General features: G+C 32.4%; 1 protein-coding gene across 1 annotated transcript in view; it reads left to right on the forward strand.

Moving 5' to 3' along the window:
- The window catches only part of LOC129234534 (uncharacterized), a 130,329-nt gene extending 110,273 nt beyond the window's left edge, over positions 1-20,056 (forward strand). Inside the window, exons 6-7 of the mRNA XM_054868549.1 lie at positions 7,543-7,626; positions 19,395-20,056. Of these exons, the coding sequence (XP_054724524.1) occupies positions 7,543-7,626; positions 19,395-19,802 (492 nt within the window). The 3' untranslated portion in view covers positions 19,803-20,056. The remainder of the gene's footprint in view (positions 1-7,542; positions 7,627-19,394) is intronic.
- The last annotated feature ends 3,045 nt before the right edge of the window (positions 20,057-23,101 follow it).

Below are 23,101 nucleotides of genomic sequence, written 5' to 3' on the forward strand. Positions count from 1 at the left end.
AAATCTCAAAGCTTTCAACTTAAAATTTTTTTTCTTAAAAACCACCTTTTTTTGTCCTTGGGTACAACACCCCGTTCACCCCGAGTACAGGTGGTACACATGGACGTACCTTTGTACACATGGACGTATAAAAAATATGCATAAAAATAGGTCTGAGGAACTCAATTATACTTAATACATTTTTATAAGCCATTTTATACTGAAATTATTCAAACATGCATTGAAATTAACATTAAATAAAATATCCAACATAAATTAAACTTTGAAAATTAATAGAAAGTTTTTTCCCTTTTTTTTTTAAAAAAAAATTTCCGAATTTTTAACATCAGGGAACTCTTTAAAAAATTAGGGAACTCTTTATTACACTTAAGAGTTAATGATGTTATGAATACTTAATATGTCTTTGAACAAAAACATAACTAGATTCATGACAGTATGACTCTCTATGTACCTACATAATAACTTCAATTTATATGCAAATTGAAACCTTTAACCAAAATTAACTCATTACAAAAAAACTCAGTTTAGGTCAAAATCAAGAAAAGTGGACTTCAAATGAAACCAGGTAAGATTGATCCTACAACAGGTGGCTGTTACTTCAACACTAAATCTTCAAGCCCTGCTTCAAATTCATCATCATTGTTAAAATCAAATTTCGGAAGTTGATGAAAAAGCACCATTTTGACGTACTTCACTTTGTAAGAAGATTCAGGTGTGACCCAAGGAGACTAAAAATTGCAGCCCGTGGATACACATGGTTATGTGTCCTTGGGCACAAAGGTACGCCATTTTGATTTTGCAAGCCAGTCACATTGACAAAACCACAGTTTTACAACATTAAAAATCAGAAACAAAACCTTCAAAATATAGCGAATCATGATACCTACAACAAAAATGAGTAATACAATCCGCGATGGACGAAAAAAAAAGAAATTGCTCATGTTTCTTTTTACTTAGCTCCTACTAAAACCGAAAAAATGTGATAGAATCTTAGATGCTCGTTTGATGGCATATGGGGTACTGGACAGGACTGTGACACACACGTTGAACCCCAATTAAAATCTCTCTCGACGATACCCGGAATTTCCCGACCAACGTCCGTATAGGTACAACCGTCCGTGGGTGCAGCAGCTTCTCCTATATCATAAATCAAAAGTTAATTTGATCAATAACCTTTTTTTAATTCAAATCTTTCTACGACAAGGGAACAGAAAAGTATCAAAAAGATGTTCTATTCCTTCGTGTAAAATTGGTTTGCCATACATTGCATCCGAAAAAAAGTTGAAATCCCAATAAAATACATATTTGTCGCAATTTTTGTTCTTCATAGTGCTCAGTTTCTTAAAAGATCTCTCCCGTTTTTAATATAATTTACAAAAAAAAAAGTGAAAAAAAAAGAAGATACAAAGGAAAATCATATATCTCATATACTAATGTTTCTGAAAACAAAACATAAATAAAGTAAAATAACTTAAATTATGTAATTAAAAAAAAAAGTATATTTGTTCGTTAGAGGAAATTTTCATTGGTCATTCTGTCTTAGTCCTCGAACAGCTTTCGTTTAAAGTCCGAATCCGATTTTCAATGTTTATCCCCAGTTTCGCGGATCAGTAAATAGCATCAAATCAGCCAGGAATAAGGCACTTAGTAGACTTAGTTAAACTTTAGTAAAACTTAGTAAAGCACAAACGTTACTAATTAATTTCATAAGCAATGAAAAGAAGTAATATTACTTTTAAAAATATAATGAATTGAAAACATTACTGAAATTGTTTACATTTCATTCATGAAGTTGTTTAACACAATGTGGACGGATAATATTGTCAATGGGGGGGGGGGGAGAAATTACCTACATGACACTCTCCTTGTATCCGCCACTGTCTAAAAGTACACTAGAAGACTAACCTGAGTACCTGAGAAGATACTCAAGTTAGTCTAGTACCTGAGAAGACTAACTAAATTAAAAATAAAAATACTTTCTGAGAAAATAATGTTTTAAAATTTATGATCAGTATTTTCATTTCATAAAGCTTATAAAAATTGTCAACCAAGCCATTTTTTCTTTAATAGCGCCACTTTTTTCCTCATTTTATTTCAACCCTTCTCTTAAACTAAAGAAAGGCGGAGAAAGGAAAAAAAAAACTGCTGAATTAGTTCAATCCCTGCACATTGTAGCTCCTACGGGAGTTAGAATGAAATTCCTCTCGACTTGCTAATCTTGCACATTGTTTTTGTATAATTAGTTCTCCTCTTCACTCACGCTGTGTAATGAAAATGAAATTCTTAGTCAGCAACTTTCTTGCTTTGAAGTTTTGCAAAGAAAAATGTGTACAGTTTGAAGTTTTGAATGTAACAAAACTAATTGTTTTGAGCTGTACATTTTGAGACAGATGTAAAGCAAGTAATAATAATAGTAGTAGTAAAAAAGACATAGAAATGAAAAAAAAGTACTAAATTAAATTCAAAACGATTCGAGATACTTTTTTTTTCTCTTTTTGCTAAGATTTTTTCAATATTTTGTATTTCAAAGTGTTAGTCTTACAAAAATAAATAGAAGAAGCTTAAGTACTAACTTGAATTGTCTCAAACGGTGAAGTTAGCAACTGTTCCCATTCAGCCAATGCTTTTTCAATAATTCCACAGAATGCACTGTGTCCTTCAGATTTGCCATCTTAGTGTTTCGATAGATGTCTCAATGGACGTTGGTAAAATGAATTTGACATACTAACCACTGTAACAGCTCCTTGAAATGAATTTTGAGAAGCTGAAGAACCTCAATTTTTTTTTCAACATTTACGTTGGTCTCTTCATATCGTCATAGTGTTAAAACAGACTTAAAAAATAAAATCAAGGTCAGAGAAGAGCTCAAAAATAAAAAAAAACGGAGAATAAAAGCGTTTCAGCTGTATGTTTGTGGCATCATCAACAACTTTTCTGTGGCATTAATAGTTGAATATTGAAAAGAAAAAAAAAGTTAAAAGGGAAATATTGCAAAACCAAAGCAAATAAATCAAGTTTTGTACATTTCAAGTTTAGAGGAACCCTTCAGATGAATACTTAAAATAAAGTACTAATTCTAATACATTCTTTATGATACCGGTGACTACTTTTTTCCTTTAACCAAAAATTTAAATTACTTATATTAAAAACCTAAAAACGAAACGTTACGAAAAATGTACATTTTTGTGAAATTGAAGATCAGAATAAACAATTAAGATGGAAACGCATTATAAAAATATTTTTGCTCTCTCTTAATGGAACCAAATCGTAACTTTTCCGCAATATTAAAAAAATTATTTTCGATTTGTTTTCCCCCCTATTGTACAATCACTATTTCATAGATACTTTTCATTTTCTGTTTTAGATTTAGTTAGTCTTCGGCACTATTTTGTTGGAAGTTATCCACAATCTACACTGCTTGACAATTGCTAAGGAACAAGTGATTTATGCAAATTTGTACCTCAACCACCTGGCCAATGGAAATAAATTCAAGTTCAGATGGCGTGGTAGACCAAGACTCGTTATCTGTATAAAAGACATTGCATACACGCTCAAAATTCGTACGAAAATTCACGCTGTTTGGTTTTCAACAAAAATAGTGCTGGATGTTAAAAAAGGTTTTTCTCTAAAATTCTGCTTGGTTCTTGAAATACTTAAGAGTAAAATGTCAGCAAGACATCATTTGAGTATCTACGATGTGGACGAGCGGTTGGACGACTGGAAGCAGGTCAAAGTCTCACCACTGTGGCTGCTGCAATGGGTGTATCAAAAAGTGCATTCTCCCGATTATAGACGGCCGCTGAAGGTGGAAATGTTTTGCAAAAGCATGCCGGGGGTCGTGGTAGGAGCACCACACCTTCAGAGGATCGCTATGTAGCCCTCGTGGCAAAAAGGGACAGAAATTTCGCTCAGCTGCAAATCTAACAACCGCTACCGGTACGTATGTTTCTGCAAGAACCATCTCACGGCGACTAAATAATGTCGGTTTGTACGCACGGAAGCCCGTACGTTGCATATAAGTTCAACTACGCCATCGTCGAGAGAGATTACGCTGGTCTAAGGAACATGTTCGTGGGATCATCAAAATTGGTCTAGAGTGATGTTCTCTGACGAATCTCGTTTCAGTGTAACGAGTGATTCTGGTCACCAACTACTGTGGAGAGAGCGTGGAACACGTTATGCAGAAAAATTTGTTTGCGAACGTGATCGGTACGGCCCAGGCGTCATGGTGTGGGCAGGCATCATGCACAATGGCAGAACACAGCTTTACATTTTTAAATAAGAAAGCGATCCGTCGCGAATGTATTGCAGAGCTGCTATGCTGGACCATGTTAGTCTTTTTAAGGGGGGCTATCGGTCCAGATTTTCTCTTTAAGGACGACGATACACGGCCACACTGGAGCATTGAAGTGTCAGACACACTGCAAAATGAAAACATTCTCTGTATGCAGTGGCCTGCTTACTTTCCCGTCTTAAATCCGTATGAGCTTGCCTGGGAGGCTCTGGACAGACGTGTTGCGCGACGAACTGTCCCTCCCAGAACAGTACAAGAACTCAAATCCGCATTGAGAGAGGAGTGGGGAAAACATCCCCCAAGCACTCCTCAATAATTAGTAGGGAGTATCGAAGACAGATGTAAATTGTGCATCAGTGTCCCTGATAATCATACATCATATTAATGTACTCATGTCTCCATCATTCTGACCTAGATCATTTTTTTGGTGTTGTATGAAAATCATCTAAGTAGGATTATTTTTTTATTTTTAAGTTTTTACTTCATTGTACTTATAATAAAGGCACATCCTCCCTACTAACTATATATTTCGTTCTGTTTCTTTAATCATTATCTATTCTTAACTATTCCAAAAAATGTAATTGTTCCTTAGCAATTGTCAAGCAGTGTATGCTCCACATTGATCTATTCTTAGGATCGGCTCTTCATTTAAAATAAAAGCTTTAAATTAAGAGCCAGTAATCGAAGCTCTTAAAGATCAAACTTCGCTAAATAGGAAATCATCAAATAAGGAAGAGCATAAAACTGCTTCATCCATAGTTTCTTCCAATGCGAGCTGTATCCATTATTTTTAAAATAGTTTTCCCCCATAAAATGTAACTTTCTTTATATTTATTTGCAAATTAACATCCTTTTTTAAAGTAACCATACAATACATATGTATACTTATTGAAAACTAAATGAATGAAAGGTTACAAGTAAATAATATACTAAATTTAATATTTTAATTTCATTTCAAAAGGTTTTATTTGAGGTAAATAACTTTCAGATGAACCGTATGGCTGCAAAAGTTGGTACCTCCAAAAAAAATTTCGCTCCAAGCAATATGACTTATAATAATTTTTCCTGTTTTGTTTAAACTATTTGGAGACCATTTTGAAATTCCTTGACTGTCTTATGCTCTTGGTTTAGCTAAGTATTGCAATAAAAAGCGTTGCAGCAACGCTTTGGATTTACTATACAGATTTATACATACCAATTACTGGAAACTGAATATCAACATTAGTATACTTTTTTGTGGCTCTTTCAGTTCAATGAAATTGATTTTAGCTTTAGTTCTTACGAATTAAGCATTTACTTAAGCATAACGGAGAGATTGTACTTGAAATATTACAGCGAAACTTGACAGAAAATGTAATATGATAAAACAAAAAATAACATTGTATAATAGCACAAATGTGTTTCAAGGTTTCAAGGAACCCATTTTTCACGTAACCCCGAAACACGTGTCGGCAGTAATCTGCAATTTGTGGTATTATACATAGTTTTTTTTTTTTTTTTTCGTTTATGTTTATACTTTTCAAGAACAAAAGTATTTATTTAATCTTCTGAAACATGATGTACAAATAAAGTTGAACAAATACCTTTGTGTTTGAGAAGTAAAATAAGAAATAACAAGGTTTAAATGCACAAAATTTCAGATTGCGGCATACACGTGTTTTGGTGTTACTACGAATCTCTTTGTGAGTGCCAAATAAGTTTTTATTCTGTTGTAACTCCTAAACTTATGTAGGCAGTAATCTGCAATTTTGTCGAATTAAATTTTGCTATTTCTCACTCTGCTATTTAAATCATAAGTATAAATTTATAATGAAATATTATTTCCAACCGCATCGAATTGAAGTAAAATTCGATTGCGCAAACTAGTCTTTTCGCATCCCTTGTGGCTTGGGGAAGTGAAAAAGATGAATTTGCTAAAATGTCACTCTCCGGAAAAATGCACCGTGAATTGAAATGTTGCTGTCCGACTAGAATTTTCCACCGGAAAATTATGTCACCTGCAATTATTCGGTGGATGAACGTGAGTGACGTAATTACGAAAACTGTTAATGCAATAATAATCACTTGATGTTATTTGTCCAAATGGCGTGTCGCTGGTAGCCACTATTTTAGAGTGGTTTGTTATTAGGTTAATGTTTCCGACAAGGGGCTGTCCATAAATAAAATGAATGAATTATTCTTTACAGGTAGTCTAAAACGCTTAAGGGGTCATTCACTAATGAGCTCAAGTTTTGAGGGGGAGAGGGTTCGTGAAATTGCTAGAGGGAGGGGTAGCAAATCGTGTCCCATCACACATCTTTTATAAGAAGACTAGCTTACCCGGCAAACGTTGTTCTGCCTTATAAATATTTTCTAGCGAATATTTTAGTTGTTAATTAAAAAATAACGAATGTATTGTAAGTTTGTTGGGATGAGATCTTTGACGGAAAGAGGAATGGAGCACTGCAGATGACGATCACCGATAAAAACAAAAAAGAAACACCAACCAATCATTTTCTCAATACAGTAATACACGCACACGCACAGACAAAATTTTTGAATCGTTCAAAATTTCGCACGCACTGCTTTGTGATACGAAAGAAATACAGAATAAATGACAAAAGGACTCGACGCTCCGGTAAAACGTCGGAAAACTCTCAATGATTTATTTTTATTTTTTTTCCTATTTTCGGCTTGTTTACAAATGCGATATTTATAATTAATTCAAGCAAGGCTTTTATAATAAGTTTCAACAATCGTTTTTACAATGACTTTCAACAATGGTTTTTACTATTATTTTCAACAATGGTTTTTACAATGATTTTCAAAAAAAGTTTTGGATAGGGAAAACCAGATTACCTGTCGGTGTGAAAAAATACTTTATGACCTATTTTCATACCTTCCAAGTAAAAATAAAAAATTTCATAAAAATCAGTCAAGCCGTTTCAGAGGAGTTTAAACACTAACACCGTGACAGGAAATTTTTCTATTGTAAATTTTTGTGAAAAGAGCTTGACATGTGACAAAGAGAGCAAAGTGTTACACTTTGTGACAAAGGAAGAACGAGCCAAAAGTGCTTTTAAAAAGTGTGACATCATTTATGGATAGCCCCTGAGACTAGTAATAATGACATTGTTCAAATGGATGACTGGTTTAAGTGGAAATGATACTTGTGTTACAATTTTTTGAAAGGACTTCATCGAAATTAATTTTTGATAATCGTACAATGTTTATTTGTAAATTAATATTCGCGACCATTTTCATTTTAGGTATATTGTATATTATGCGTAGTCTCCCAGTATCAACAGTATATTCTGGGTAGGGGAAGAGCTGGTCAGAGCGCAAACTGCCAAGTAAGTCAAAAGTCTTCATAAATTGCAAATATTTTTATGTATATATTTTGTTTCCCCGATAAACTAAAGATTTTGACTTTCATATTAACTTTAGAGGGTTTTTTTCCTTATTTAGCTTTTGTTTTGTGTTTTTTGCTGATGGTTACTAATTCTGATTTAAAGCGAAAGGCAAAAAGTAACGCATGTTTTATTTTTAAAGTATAAGCAAGAAAGAGAAGGTTTTCATTTTATTTAGAACTTCAGAAAATGTCTGAATTTTTTTTAGTTAGACACAACGTTATAAGTGTGCAACAAAAGTTCATATATTTTTAATCCTCAAAGCAAAAAGAGGGTTGGTTATAAGTTTGACGTGTGTAACTAACTGCATTCGCGTGTCTATCTGTATCCATCGCAGCTCCTAAAACAAATGTGCATTTTTTCTTTTTTTTTTTTCCTTTTTAAAAGGTGATATGATCGATTATTTTTTTAGCTGTGATTTAGGAGCTGTGTGTCAGGGTTTTTTTTTTTAAAAAATCTTTACCTTAATATAAGTTTTGAAAATTTAAATATAAAGTTTCAAACAAAGTATTTTTCGTCGTAGTCTTTTTTCTAATAAAAATCTTTTACATTGACATAATGTTTATCAGATTAGGTTTACACTTTCCTCTGCATTACGGCATCGTGACCTAAAAGGAACCAAAAAGGAAGATTGATATTTTAATTAATAAGGGATACATACTGCGGACATTTCTACCCTCAAGCAGTTTGTTAGATAAAGCAGGGGGCGATGTCTCCGGTTTTGAAGTAATTTTTAACGGACAACAATATCTGCAGTTAGAATTCTTTAAAATAAAAACGAAGAAAGAAACAACATTAACTTAGCAAATTATAAATACACCATTAATAGACCTTTTTTTCTATAAAAAATATATTTTCATTTCGCTCGTCATGGAATGAAACTTTGACCATCAAAAAAATAAAATAAAATACAGTAAAAATCAGGTTAATCTTAAAATTTCGTTCCGTAGCAACTCCAATCACTCCACTCTACTTTAAATTTTAGATAATTTACTCACCAACTATCTTAATGAAATTTTTGTTTCATTTCTGTTTTTAGCCTACTTTCCCAGTAAAAGTCAGAGAAAGAAAATAAAGCATGAAAGAAGGCTAATGCATCTTGAAAAATTTGCATCGCGAAAAACAAAGAAAAAAAGAAGTCAAAAATAAATAAAATAGTTAAATAAATATCGAAAAATTAAAAATTGGAAAGTAGGGTATTGAGATGGGGGAAAATGTCTGTCGGTCTGTCTGTCCCACCACACCCCTAATAACATTTGAGTGAATATTCCGGTTCGAACAATTTTTTATCGTTCGAAAGATCTCAGCGAGGGCATCTCATTGCTATATTTCACTTTTTGATTTGAACAATTTTTCTTTCAATTTTGGACAGTTCAAAAAAACTTAACATAGCGCCTACGGGGAAATTCAAGGCAATCCCGAACTTAGAGACGAATTTGCTTCAAACAAACTTTGTATTAAAAAGCTTTTTAAGAAAAACATGTGCATAAAATATCTTTTTGATCAATTTTCCGTTCAATTTTGAACAGTTCAAATCCCTTAACATTAGCGCCCACGTGGAAACTGAAAGTCAATGTAGATTCCAAACTTGAAGGCGGATTTACTTCAAACAAATTTTATTGGAAATAGCTCTTGACGACAAACTCCCGACTCCGACTCTGAGAATTTTGGGGAACCTGACTCCGATTCCGACTCCTGTGCTCGAAAAGTCTGACTCTGACTCCCCGATTCGATTCTGACTTCGTAGCTTTGGCAAAAATTTATACGCGGAGGAAAAATGACTGACTCCGATTCTCTTGGAAATTTGACTCCGACTCCTTTATCTCAAAATAAGTCCGACTCCTATTCCAGAAACATTGGCAGATTTCCGGATTTTAAGGGAAATGACGGATTTCGACTCCGAGTCTTGGAATTAAATACCTTGGGCTCCCTAATCTGACTCTTTTGTCCCAAAATAAGATTCACTCCGAGTCCGACTTCGCAGCCATGGGTTTTACTGTGAAATAGTTATTGTTAATACGATTTGTTTTTATTTTCATTCTAAAATTTTAATTTACATATTCAGTTTCTGGCGGAGAAATTTGGAATCCTTTATGTTTCTACTTAAAAATATGCTTTAATGATTTTTTTTTCGATATTGAAAATTATTATTTTAAGTTGATATCTTATAGATTTTATTTTTTATTTCAAAATTACATTAATTCATTTTTAAAATTATTTTTGGCAACAGGGGAAAAACAAACCTTTTTTTGAGCAATCACAAATTGCTTATCGTTCTCACTTGACCTTTGAATGACGTTCCTATGATTTTATTCCCCAGCCCCCTCCCGCCTTCCTCTGCAGCAACACCGTCGACCGGCCCCTCCCGATGCTGCTCCTCTAGCAAAAAACCAACTCCAGGTTGCGTCCATATCCTACACACACACACACACACACACACACACATACATACACGCACCTACGCACACACTCATGCCTGCACACAGACACAAACACACACGCCTACACACACACTCGTGATTGCGAAAACATAATTTGAATTCAAGATGCCAAATTTCAAATTAATTTTATTTTTTATATGATGTATTTATTTTAATGAGTTTATTAGTTTTTATTCCTTTTTTTTTTCTTTTTGAAAGCGGCTAAAGATTTTTTTAAATGAATAAAATGTATTTGCTACTTTGTTTAAAAGGTGCTGCTACTTTATTTGTTCGTTTATTTACATTTTACTCATCTAATTCTTTACATGAGCGAGGCATATTTTCTTTAATCGGCTCAAACTTCTTAAAAAGTTATGGTATAAAAATTTGTGGTTTTAGCTAAGTTTGAGAACTTTTGATCACATACTATAAAGTCGATATTGGTATACGGGAAAGTAGCCTCGTTTAGTTCTGAACTGAACTTCTTGTTATGCTTTGATTTCATTAGTTTATTATATGGCATGTTCTCAGCAAATTATTAGTTATATCATGGAAAAGAGTTCTAAAGTCATAATCAGCATTATTTTCAGCTTCTCGGTTTCATCTTCGAGCCCCATAGAGCGAATAATTTCTCTTTAAAAGTTTCTTTAATTCAGCAATGAGCTCCTGGACGGAATTTTAGATAAACTACATTATTTAGCATTATAAGAAAAAGGCGAAATTAAAAATTCAATATTAATTTTGTTTCGTTATTTGTTTTATTCATTCACTCTCAAACAGTTTCTTACTACAAGAACTTTCATGTTTAAAACTCAGTTTGTATTGATTCATTTTGTGATGAAATTGCCTTTCGATTCAAATTATTTTATAAAATAATTTTATTGCTAAAGATAAGGAACGTTTTTGAAATGCGTCACTTTCGTTGCGTTGTCTGATGTATCAAAACACTGTTTTTCTTAAATTTCTTTCTTTCTTATTCTTGATAATGAAATAAAAAAAGCTGATCAGACATGTCTTATTTTCCCTCGAGAAAAGAACAACTTTTTGTAGCATATATTTGTACTTAAAAACGATGACTCAACTGTGTCACAGCTTAACATTCTGTCGATGTACTATTGAAGAGTCAAAAGGAGCATTTCGAAGAAAGGCTTCTTCACTTTTACATTTTTACTTCTAGTTTCTAACGGTTGCTTGTTGGAAGAAACCATTCCAGCAAAAAAAAAAAAAAAAAGGTTAAGCCCCATTGCAAAGCTTCTTATAGTTTCTAACGCGTTTTAAACTACGTAAAATTTGTTTTTCGCTTGCTTTTAAAAAAGTTTTGATCTCAAGAATTTTGAAATAGTTTCTGTTCCAAAAGCCCCATTTTTACTTTCTTTTATAAAAAAGGAAGCATTGCATTCACAAAAAAATTTTCGCTCAAAAATCGACCTTAATTTACATTTTGCTCACCCCCGAATGAATGTTGAGTTTTTTTTTTCGACTCGACCACACGTGGATAAGTGCCTAAGAACGTATAGACGCACGAAATATCCATTTTGACGATTCCCGAGTTAATTACAAGAAGTTTTCTCGTGACGTCCGCATGTATGTATGTATGTGTGTGTGTATGCGTATGTATGTGTGTGTGTATGTGCGTATGTATCTCGCATAACTCAAAAACGGTATGTCGTAGAAAGTTGAAATTCGTCAAGTAGACTCCTAGTGTAGTCAAGTTGTGCACCTCCCCTTTTGGTTGCATTCGGATGTTTCAAAAGCGGTCTTTTACACCTTTTTGGGGAAATCTTTGTTAATTTTGATGCAAACTCAAGTAGTGTTATAATTTGGCGGACACTTGGCAATGCATCGCCAGGCTTTTGGTCGCCTAGTTTTGTTGCCAACTTGGCGAAAAGTTTGGCGATTTAAAAAAAAAATCTGGTTTTAATTCGGTCACTATTGGCGATATTTAGAGAGTTAACCATTAAGTCACATTAAAATTACCAATAATGGGGAAATAAATCTGTGTAAAACTTTTTTTCGCTTCGGTTCGCAACAAACAAGAGGTGAAAATATTTAGTGTTTCCTTGATTACTTAAAGCACTATTATTATTAAATTGGCGTAAAAGGAAGTCATGTGATGAACACATCAGCTCGTTTTTGTTCAATTAGAAAGAGACAAATTGAAAAAAGTACAAGTCAGCTTTAAGATGATAAATGTCGTTCTCTAGAATGTGTAACTCTTGAGCGAAAATATATTTTAGGATCAAAAGCTTTTGTTTGTCTTTTTTTTCATTCTTATATTCCTTTAGTCTGTGTCATTTCTTTCATTTATTCCTGTAATTTTACCCAACTTTTTTCCTGTCTTTCTCTCTCTTTACGCTTCTTGTTCCTTATATTTTTGGGGGATCATTCGTAATCGATTCACATAATTTTCTCTTACAGTTATTTTCTTCTCATTTTTTCCCCTTATTTGACTGTTCTTATTGGGGTCCTCTTCCTTTTGCTTTTAATGCATTGATCACTAATTTCAAGCCATTTTCTTTTTCATTTACCATTCTGAGAAATTTAAAGAAACCTTTCAGTGTTTGAAAATGGATGCATATTTAATTACAAGGATTTAATTACGCTAACTCCTTGCAAACTTATTAACCTGTCGAATGGGCAGGTTAATGAACTTGCGAGAAAGTCTCACGCTCCAGCAACCAATGCCCTGAAAATTCGATATTGAGTTTGGAATTGAATACTTCCCGCTATCTCATTCCAATCTATTTCTTCCTGGTACGAAATAACGGATGTTTTGTGTTCATTTTAATTATGCTGACATTAATAATTTCGGCTTTCTTTTTCATGACATCTGTATGTACGTACTGGCAACCGTACCCTTTGTACAGCACATATTGAAGACCATTTTGACAAGTTTTGTCGAGCGTGTGTATTTACGTATGTTAATATATTTTTAAATCAAGAAGGTAATATGTTTGGTAAAATGAATTTGTAAATTATTAAAACCAATTAAAATTTTTAAAATGTTATAATTAGATACATACATTATAATTAGATACATACATTATAATTAGATACATACATTATAATTACATACATAAAAGTTATAATTACATTTATAATTTTTAAAATTTATAATACAACGTTAATATACAAAAATGTGAAAGAGAACTGCAGGCACGTGATGCTTCTCCTTTTGCATTAAAAAAAGTGGTTCAACGCAACCTCAAAACATGTGTCTGCAGTTTTCAACACGGTTTGTACAGATTAACGTTGCGTTATTATCTTTTACATTGTGTGTATTCAAATGTATTTATTGATTTCAAATAGAATTTAGTTTCCACACGTTGCAAGTTTGTTTCATCGGCTCTTTTATAAAATAGCCCCGTAAAAAATATTTTCGCCTCTAAAATCGTGAAAGTTTCTACTCTTTCGTAACTCTTGTCACATAAATCAGTCGGCAATTTTTCCTCACTCGTACGTTATTGCGCATTTCTCAAGAAAATTTTCTCTACAAGATTCTGACAAAAAAATTTCGACATTTCTAGGTGCTTCATAAAAGATAGAGTGAAAAGTTTACTACTGCGAAAACTTTTTTGTCAAGGTTTAAAATATCTCCTTTACGCGTCATGCGTTGCCATTTTGGTCAACAAAGTTTCATTATATTCTTTTCAATCGTAATTTCATTTTCAGCGCAGATGGACTTGACGTTGAATTTCCTTTCTCAGCCAATCTCTTTTCGTTTTAAAATGGTATTTTTCGAAGAATTTTATATTTGAAAAGCATTAGTTTCGTTCAATACTAAATAAATGTTTCGCAAATAATTTAAAAAATTTTTCACGACTGTTCGTAAGACTTGTACTTCTTTTATGTGTACTCTAGAAATTAACTTTTGTTGAAAATTTGTTAAATCATGATCATTCATGTGATTGTAGTTTAAAACGAAGTAGGGGAATGTGGGGCAAAGTGAAATAGTTAAGATCACTCCCTTTTTTGGGACGGCTCTGCAAGTTGGTACAAGTTATTCTGAAACCCGGAGAAGGGGGTGCTTTTTGATCCAAAGAGAGCTCATAATGCGTTTTGAATCTCTTTCTTTCTAATTGCCGATTTAAATCTTTGCAAATTAAATAAGATTGCGAAGCAATCTTCGGGTGTTGGTGATCGTTAGCGAGCAGGGGGCAGAGCCACCTAGTGTAGCAAAATATAGCAAACAGCAGAAAGTAATAAGAAATGTACGGCTTATTGTTGGGAAAATTCTGATTATAACTAATATTTCGCTATTAAAGTTATTAACATTTTTTAGCATAATTTTCTTTTTTTGCTACTAACTAATATGCGTGTTACAAGCAAGTTACTAATTCCAACGGAGCAGAAAAGAAAAGTCAATAGAAAAGAGCAAAACGTACTAAAGAATCTATGCTGTAGTTTGAATAAATTATTCTACATAGAAAAAAATATTTTAGTGACATATTTCTGCATCTTTAATAGTTATTCAGAAAGCAGTTCATTATTTTGCAATAAAAATTTAATCATAGCCAAATGAAAATATTATCAACAGGCTTGACATAATGGTAGGTAAATCCGTATTAAATTACACAAGCTCTACTGATAAGAAAGTTTCGTTAGCACCGCGCTCTTAAAAAATTGTAGGAAGAACTGCACTCTCTGCCTAACAACGGCTGAAAGAGGAAAAACCAAGACCGTGCCATTTTGCGTTGGATATGATCTGCCCAATCAAACATCATCCTTATGCGTGAATGTTGCGTCATTACTCTAAATAATCAAGGCTCGTCTATAGCGTAATGACGCAACATATGCTATTCTTGTTATTTGTCCTTTGTAAGCACCTCTTTGGTGATTGAGAGTCACCAACTGTTCTTTACTCTAACGGGTCATTACAGTGAAAAACTGAAATTTTTTACTTCTTTGACTTATTTCTTTAATCACCGCAAGGTGGCATAACCAAACTCTAAAACTGAATTTAACTAAAAGGAAATATAACAATGGCAAATGATATTTTATTAACTGCGAAAATATTTCAGTTTCGCTTCTCTGTCATGTTGATTACTTTTTTCGAAGAATTCTTTGATCATTTACGACGAATCTAGATGAGCCAAACGGGTGTTTTTCTTCTTTAATTCCAAGTGCTCTTATTTAAACGCATACTTTCGACAAAGTTCTTTTCGTACAGTTTTTTTTTTTTTGTATTTTCTTTAATTACCTATTTAACATTTAAATCTAATGATGGCTTGAGCTTTAAGCTTTAAAGCAAGTTGTGTAGATCTCATCTTGGAGAAATAACCCATGCCTTAATACTAATTCTTCAACAGAAACGAAAATATTTAAGTAAACTATTAATTACAAACCATCGCCTCAGAGCAACAGTGGGATATCTTAGTGTTACTTCTGGGATTAGATGTCTTAGTGTTGCTCTGAGGCGACGAAACATAAGTTTCATCATTTTGCGCACTACAGCGTATATATTAGTAATATATAAGGTAATTTAGGAACATTTTGACAGTTTAAGGGAAAATAGTGAATAACAAATTAATGCTTGAGAATTAAATTCTTTTTTCAGAAACATTTACTTATATATTAATATCAAATCGTAAAGTTTGGTTTTGACTTGAAAACTCCGCATAAATCAGTTTGCAAACTATTTTACGTAATACAATTGAAATAGATTAAGTCAAATGTCTACCTTCTTCCTTAACATTTTATAAAAAGAGAGAAACGGATAATGAAATTTAATAAATGTCTGATCCAGATGACGTGGAAATCGCATAAAGCCAAAGCATTTATTACGCTCAACATTTAAAACCAATATCAATGCCAATATTAACTTCAAGCTGTGCAAACTATGAGTAACTTACCTGATCGACTTTTAATAGTCATTTTCTTGTTCCATCACTGTATTTCCAAGAGCTTCGATTCACAACGATCGACTAGACTACTATCGTTGTTAGATCACTCTTTGACTACTGTAGTTACAATGGCTTCTAAGGTTGGCGGGATCTCCAAAGTGTTGAGATGTTTCATAATTACCCTATAAGTATAAATAATGACATCCAAACTTATGAACGATCAATGAAAAAAAAAAGCATTTCCAATAACTTAACTTTTTTAAAAATGTTCTTTCAAATTAAAATTTATTGGATAAAAATAAAATTAAATTAAGCAAATGAAAAATACATAATAAAAATCAATGTAATCTACTGCAATATTTATTGCAGTGTATCATGCGTTTAATAATTTTTGTGCATTTCCTGATTACTTTTATTTCGACACTAGTGGTACCCGCAAGGCTTTGCCCGTAGTAGAAAATTAAAGGGTCATTTCGATTGAATTATTTTAGCTAATTAAAACATCGTTTGCTAAAATATGCAGGTTGAATTTGCAAATTCGATTTAAAATAGAAAAGTTAGTAAATTTAGAATTTCTTTTGCGATAAAAAAAATAGTTTTTAGATGTTGTTTTCAAACGGATTTTGTCTCGTTATGGAAATCGTGGTTTTTTTTTTTTTTTTTTTGCGCGGGGGAGAGATTAGTAAAATTGCAGGGAGAGGTAAGAGCATGACTGTAGGGGAAGGTACCAAGAGTTTAAAATTCAATCTTTGTTTTAACTTACGAAAATGTTATTCTAATGTAAGTGAAACCGAGCGACTGTTTCTGTTTCTTAAATAACTAGAAAACCGCTCGTCAAGGTATGGCGGGTGAAAATTGCTTCAACATTTGAACGAATCCATTGCCTGTTTGGTGATATTTTGATAGTTGGAATTTTAACTCTTAACTACAGTGGATTAAACCTTGACTCCAGTAGATAGCATTCATTGTTGGTCATTTTTTCGTTTCTTCATTCTCCTAGTCTTGCAGTAAAACAGTTAAACATTTTTTTTAACTGTGTTGCGAAAACATTTTTTTGTAGCTACTCGTAAAGTTTTGTTTGATTTTCTTTTTTTTTTATGCGATCCCCATCCACCGCGCAAAAGCCCTGGCTAATGGGCGGTAATTTACTGAATATGGGTATCATTTTCAGCCATTTTATCAGCATATATGGGTACGTTTTTATCTCCTTTTGGAAGAAATTCATTGAATAAATCACGATTTAGTTGCAGTCCCTCGCCCCTTCTTTATTTTAAACATTTTGATACTTATCTATTGGTAAGTGAAATTCAGCCTTTTGATCTCAACATTTTCGTTCCATATGAATTTCTTTTTCCTTTTTTAAAACGTTGCATTTGACATGAAATTTATCTTAAACTACCCGTTTTTCGTCTTGTTTTCTTTCCTGTCAGCGTTTTTTGATCCTTTAAAGTGAAGAGATTGATATTAATAACATCTCCTTTGAACTTCTCTCACGTGCAACAAAAGTTAGTCTTCAGAAAATATCTGAAGCTCTCCATCTATAGAATGAGAACCAAAAGAAAAAGAAAACATGTATCGTGTTGCCTTTCAAAGAGGAGATTTAAAGTTCAATTTATTGAGATCTTTTTTTGCAGGTGTAGGCGTTTATTTTGTATTTTATGGAGAGAGAAATTCTTTTCACGGTGTGTAGTTTCTAAGATAACTTGTTAAACTTATTTTGTAACACTAAAAAAACAGTTTTTTTTTAGAAAAAATGTCGCTTTTAAAGACTATTTCTTAGCTTACTTTCTCTGTTATGATGATGTCCGAGTTGCTAAAAACAGTTGAAAATAATATTAATTACAAATTTAACGTAGTCTCGCTTTTTAACTGTTGCCAATGAAAAATAATAGTAAGTATTAAGTTTAATTTTTGCGAATAAATTTAGCAAATAAATTTAAGCAGGCATATATTTATGGATGCTGGGCATTTTAAACATATCAAACAATCCAGATTTGGAAGATTTATTTGATTCAAGTCAATTCATCAGGTTCAAAGCGTTTTTAAAAGCTTTTTTTTTTTTTTGAGCAATCACAATTGCTAATTGTTTTCACTTGACTGTCCTTGATGTTTGGCTCCTTTTTCAACCCCACCGTCCTCTGCAGGCGCGGCTTCTGAGCACTGTCCCCCGGAAGCCGCTTCTCCTGGTCAGTGGCGTAGTGGCGTCCATGTCCTACACACACGCATGCTCATACTCATACACACTCACACACACACACGCCAATCCGCACACACACACACAACTATACACACGTAATCGCCCAAGAGGAGGGGCAGGCTTGGGGGACAGGAACCGTTTCTAGAAACAATAACTCCAGTGTGTAGGGTCTTGTTGCAACTCTTGATTGCGAAAAACATAATTTGAATTCAAAATTTCAGAATTCAAATTAGTTCTCTTTTTTTTTTTTTTTTTTTGTCTCTATACTAGTTCAAAATTGCTTTTAAATTCGAGCATACAAGCTTGAAATACTTAGTGCAGATAGCGTTAAACATCAGCTTTCCTCTCTTTATGCGCTATACATTGATGTTAAAACTAAGTTCAATACATTGCTTTTTAAATAAGTATAAAAAACATGTACATATATTTTAAATTTCAAAAAATTTCACCACAAATAAATTTCAAAACGAAAAAGCTTTAAAATAAAATATAAAAATTGTTTTTTCATTCCAAATTCTACGAGCATTTTAATAAGCAATAAAATTCTCGCAAATAAAAAGTGTGAAATGAAGTAAGTATATGAAAAAAGTAGAGTCCATACCCCATTGAGTATGGATCCGAACCATCAGAATACTTTTATAAATTACTGAAATTAGTTTTTTATTGTAGTTAACAGTTAAAAATGTTGCTTCGTTCGGAATTTATTAATTTTATCATATGCGTAAGGACTGTACATAACATATGTCGATATTCATGGTCGGGACTCAATATTTTTTTTTCTTTTGAGGTGCATTTTTTTATAAATAGAATATATAGCGACGTCTGAGGTTTCGAAAATAAGTATCCTGATATCTATAGTATATGGGCTCATTTGGGGTTTTGCTATATAACGCTGCGTATCATATGAAACATTTGGCAGCAAAATCCCAGATGCGCTCTCATGCTATAAATGTAGCGACAGGAGAGAAAACATATTTTTGCCGCAAACCGTTTGACCCAAAGTGCATATGCGTAAATACTTTGTACAAAAAACTGAATATGGAACTATTTTATTTTCGCTAAATTAAATAATCCCGAACACATTAGAAAATAAAGCATAAATTCTTGCATTTAGAGAGCGGATACGTGTGATTTAAGCAATCCAAAAATATACATTTTGAGCTAAGTTCATTAATAAAATGCTATTACAGGCATCATGAAACTATCCATACTTAGCTATGTGTATTTTAACAAAACCATTTTGTTTTACAGCCAATCCCAACAGTCCGTTTCCAGCCCAGCATGTGTGGACCCTCCCAGAACAAAACCCTACCGTCCGTGTCTTTCCAAGTATCTCACCAGAATGGAGCCTGTAAGGCAGGCAACATGCATCTGATGGTACCCACCAACTCGTCCAGTATCACTTCAAAATCGATGGCACAGACGGACATGAGTTCCATGTCCGACGACCAGAGTTCATGTGATATGTCCAGAGCCAGCAAAGCCAGCATGGACGAAAGCAGTGCCAGTGAAGAGGAAGAGATCATATGTGTGAATTCCTTGAGGTTACCAGCCAGCAGCAGGCTGAAAGTTGGGATCAAGGCCCCAAGCATCATCATTGAAACGGACGAAGAAGAATCAAGCTTGAGTAGCCCGATGGTTGACTCCAGCAGAGTTTAGGAAGAAACTTTCGTGACTAACATTTAACGACAGTAAAATCATTGTTGATCTGAATACTCTGAACTGAAGCACTATGTTCAGTGCATGTATATCAAGGATTTCATGTCCCGAACTGCGAATTTTGAAGCTCTAAAGCTTACTTCTTGGGGAAAAAATGAACTGGCCAACCGTATTGTCCCTGCATTGTAAAAATCACACATTAGTTGTTCTTTCGCCATATAAGTATTGGTTTTCATTCATGAATTTGTGCACTGATATGAATGGAGTTTGTAAAAGATTCGTTTATTTCGTTTTGAGTTTTCATTAAAAATATATTTATATATAATACTTATAGTTATTATTGTTCGGAAATGGTTTGATTTTGTTATTCTTCATTAAACACTAATTTAATGCTTTATTGCAAGTAAGAATTATTAAACGGTTAAAACATAATGTTTTTCCAATCATGAAAGTATTAAAAAATTAATTTGAAATACATGTTTAGTCAGCAGTTAAACTGTCAGCTGCTGTTAGTTAAACTGTAAACTGTCTTTAGTCAGCAGTAAAACAACAAACTAAAATCCCAAAAGTGAACAAGACGGTCGTCTATCCTCTTATGTGCCAAGATCTATTTCTTAAAATATCATCATTCTGTCTCACCCACTTTTCACTGAATTCTGAGTTCTTAATTATTTCAAATAAACCTTTTTTGACAGCAAAAATATTTTATAAAGGCAAAACATGTATCTTCTATGCTAAAAAATATATTAGTTTTTAAAAAACATTATGAAAGACATTCTCTCAAAATATTGCGAATTATGTGGACGTAAATTTCAACTTGTACTTATGTTTTCCTTTTTTAATAAAAAGCATTTGAACAACAAATTTTAAAATTATAAACAATTAAAATGTCTTCGAATGTAAACTTTCGAGCTCTAATATTGAAAAAAATAATAATAATAATAAATAGCGACATAAGCACTTCGATAAAAACTTTTCAAAGTTATATACTTTAATACATGTTAAAAATCATTTTTAAAACAATTGTAGAGATAAAAACTGAGTCTTATATTGTTTTTTAAAATTAATTCAAACAGCTTGAATTCAAAAAAAGGTAAAATATATGCTAAATTAAAATATACATTTTTTAAATGTAAGAAAATTAACCCAAGTAATGACAAACTTTTTTAAATATGACAATATTTAACAATTGAAAAACTTGAAATTAAAACGTAACTTTGCTCTCAAAATAAAACTTAAATGTAATATTTAAAAATTGCAAAAATATTTAGTCAGTAGTAAGATTTTTAAAGAAAACAAAAACAAAACAAACATTAGTACATCTTCAAAATTATGGGAAAAGTTCATTCCTGAATCTGGAAGTAGGAAAAAACCCCACAAGAACAATAAACACCAAAACATAACACATGGAACGAAAGTGGTAAATATAGTTGTCTCACTGCTCTTACATGACTTAATTTTTCCCTAACACAAAACAGGTGTCTTACATTTTTTGCAACACCTGACAATAAAATACAGTTGTCTGGAACACCACGAAGTTTCTTTTATTGCTCAACGATTCGTTTCGAGACGGTTAGATTGCAGCAATATATTTGTCTCTAATGTCTCATATGTTCAGTTCACTTGGACATTGCAGCCGACTCATTAAGGATCTGATGGATTTGTGTTCTTAGGAATGGCAACAATAACAATGAATTCTTCGTAAGCCACCAGAGATCTATAACGGCATGGGCGGAATAGAATCAGTCGCATATTGTTTGAGTTTTTTTTTTTTTTTTTTTTTGTAGGAAAAACGTAATGTGGTTCCCTTTTTTTTTCAAACTAACATGACCAAAAAAGTTCCTAAGATAAAACTATTCAGCAAAAACTTTGACTAAATACGGAAAAAATCGCAAGTGAAAGATAAAAATTGCTTTCGTTTCCTTTTTAGCATTTCAGATTTTTTTGTCATCAATCAAACGACGTTTATTTCGAAAAAATACAGTTAAAGAAGATGTAAAAAGAAATGAGTTAAAAGTTAACCCTCTATGACTTAAGTCGCATGATTAAGTCATAGATGGTTAGAGGAGATTTCTGTTGGATATTTCTAAGCATAAAATAATTTTGCGTTTTTTGAGGCATTAAGAATTTTTTGTATGTTTGATCTCAAGTTCTTGTTTTATGTTAATTGAAAACAAAATAAAACATCGTTTGCAGTCAATGTATCTTTGTTCAATGGTTTTCTTACGGCATTTCTTAAACAAATTTTTACAGGGCTGTTAAAGGTAATTCTCTAAGTTTGTCGGTAATGAGAGAACTAAAGTTTCGACTTCCCACCGCAAATATTAACTGCAGAACTATAAATATTATTTCGAAGATCTAAACTATACAATAAATCCAAAATGAATAGCGGCTTAATTCCATTTCTATCCTTGTTTATGCTTGCATCAGAAAAAGAAAAGAAAAAAAACGAGGGATCAAACTTTTCTTGATTTATTTTTTTCAACACAAACAAAAATTTTAACACTTAAATTTTAAATATTCATTCCAGCCAATTGCTTCCTCAAATTATATTCTGAAGCAAACTTTTACGTACCACAAAATTCAAAGTATACTGCAATTATTACGAGTTTAAATTTAAGTCGGTAGAATGCTTCCATTATAAGTGCATGCACGAAAACAGTTTTGATCATTATGTCATAATTTCAAAATATTCACAAATTTTTACCTAAGTTTTTGCTACCAAAATATTCGAAAATTAAAATTAAAGCAACGATACATACCTTTATATATCTGGTCTCTTCATGTGTGACACATTATAACATCGACATTTTTCAGTCTTTTGAATGCATCTATGAATAAATGTTTTTCAGAAAGACATTTTTTTAAAACTTAAAAGTGATCAATAAACTTTTAATTCCTAGTCAAAAGAATCGACTCAGTTATGGTTTATAGTATAGTAGGGGAATGTGGAGTAAAGTAAAATGCAAAATATTCTAGCTCCACCTATCTAACAATATTTTAACTAATTGCTGAAACAAATACTTGATTCTTGTCAAAAAAAAAAAAAAAAAAAAAGACGGGAAGAAAAGCATTAAATATCAAAGAAAATAATAGTACAACCCAAATTCAACATAATAGAATTCATCCCGTGGAACATTCAAAAATCATCGTCAGAAAAAAAAAATGTCGTACATTTCACTCGGATAAAAACAAATCAAAAGTTTCTTTCCTTTCAAAACAAATCACCAAAACAATGAATTACATTTATGGTTGCTTTAAAACAATAATCCTAGAATAAACTGCTTAGCACCTAACGC

Source organism: Uloborus diversus, chromosome 1 (assembly GCF_026930045.1).
Source record: "Uloborus diversus isolate 005 chromosome 1, Udiv.v.3.1, whole genome shotgun sequence".
NCBI classification, from domain to species: Eukaryota; Metazoa; Arthropoda; class Arachnida; order Araneae; family Uloboridae; genus Uloborus; species Uloborus diversus.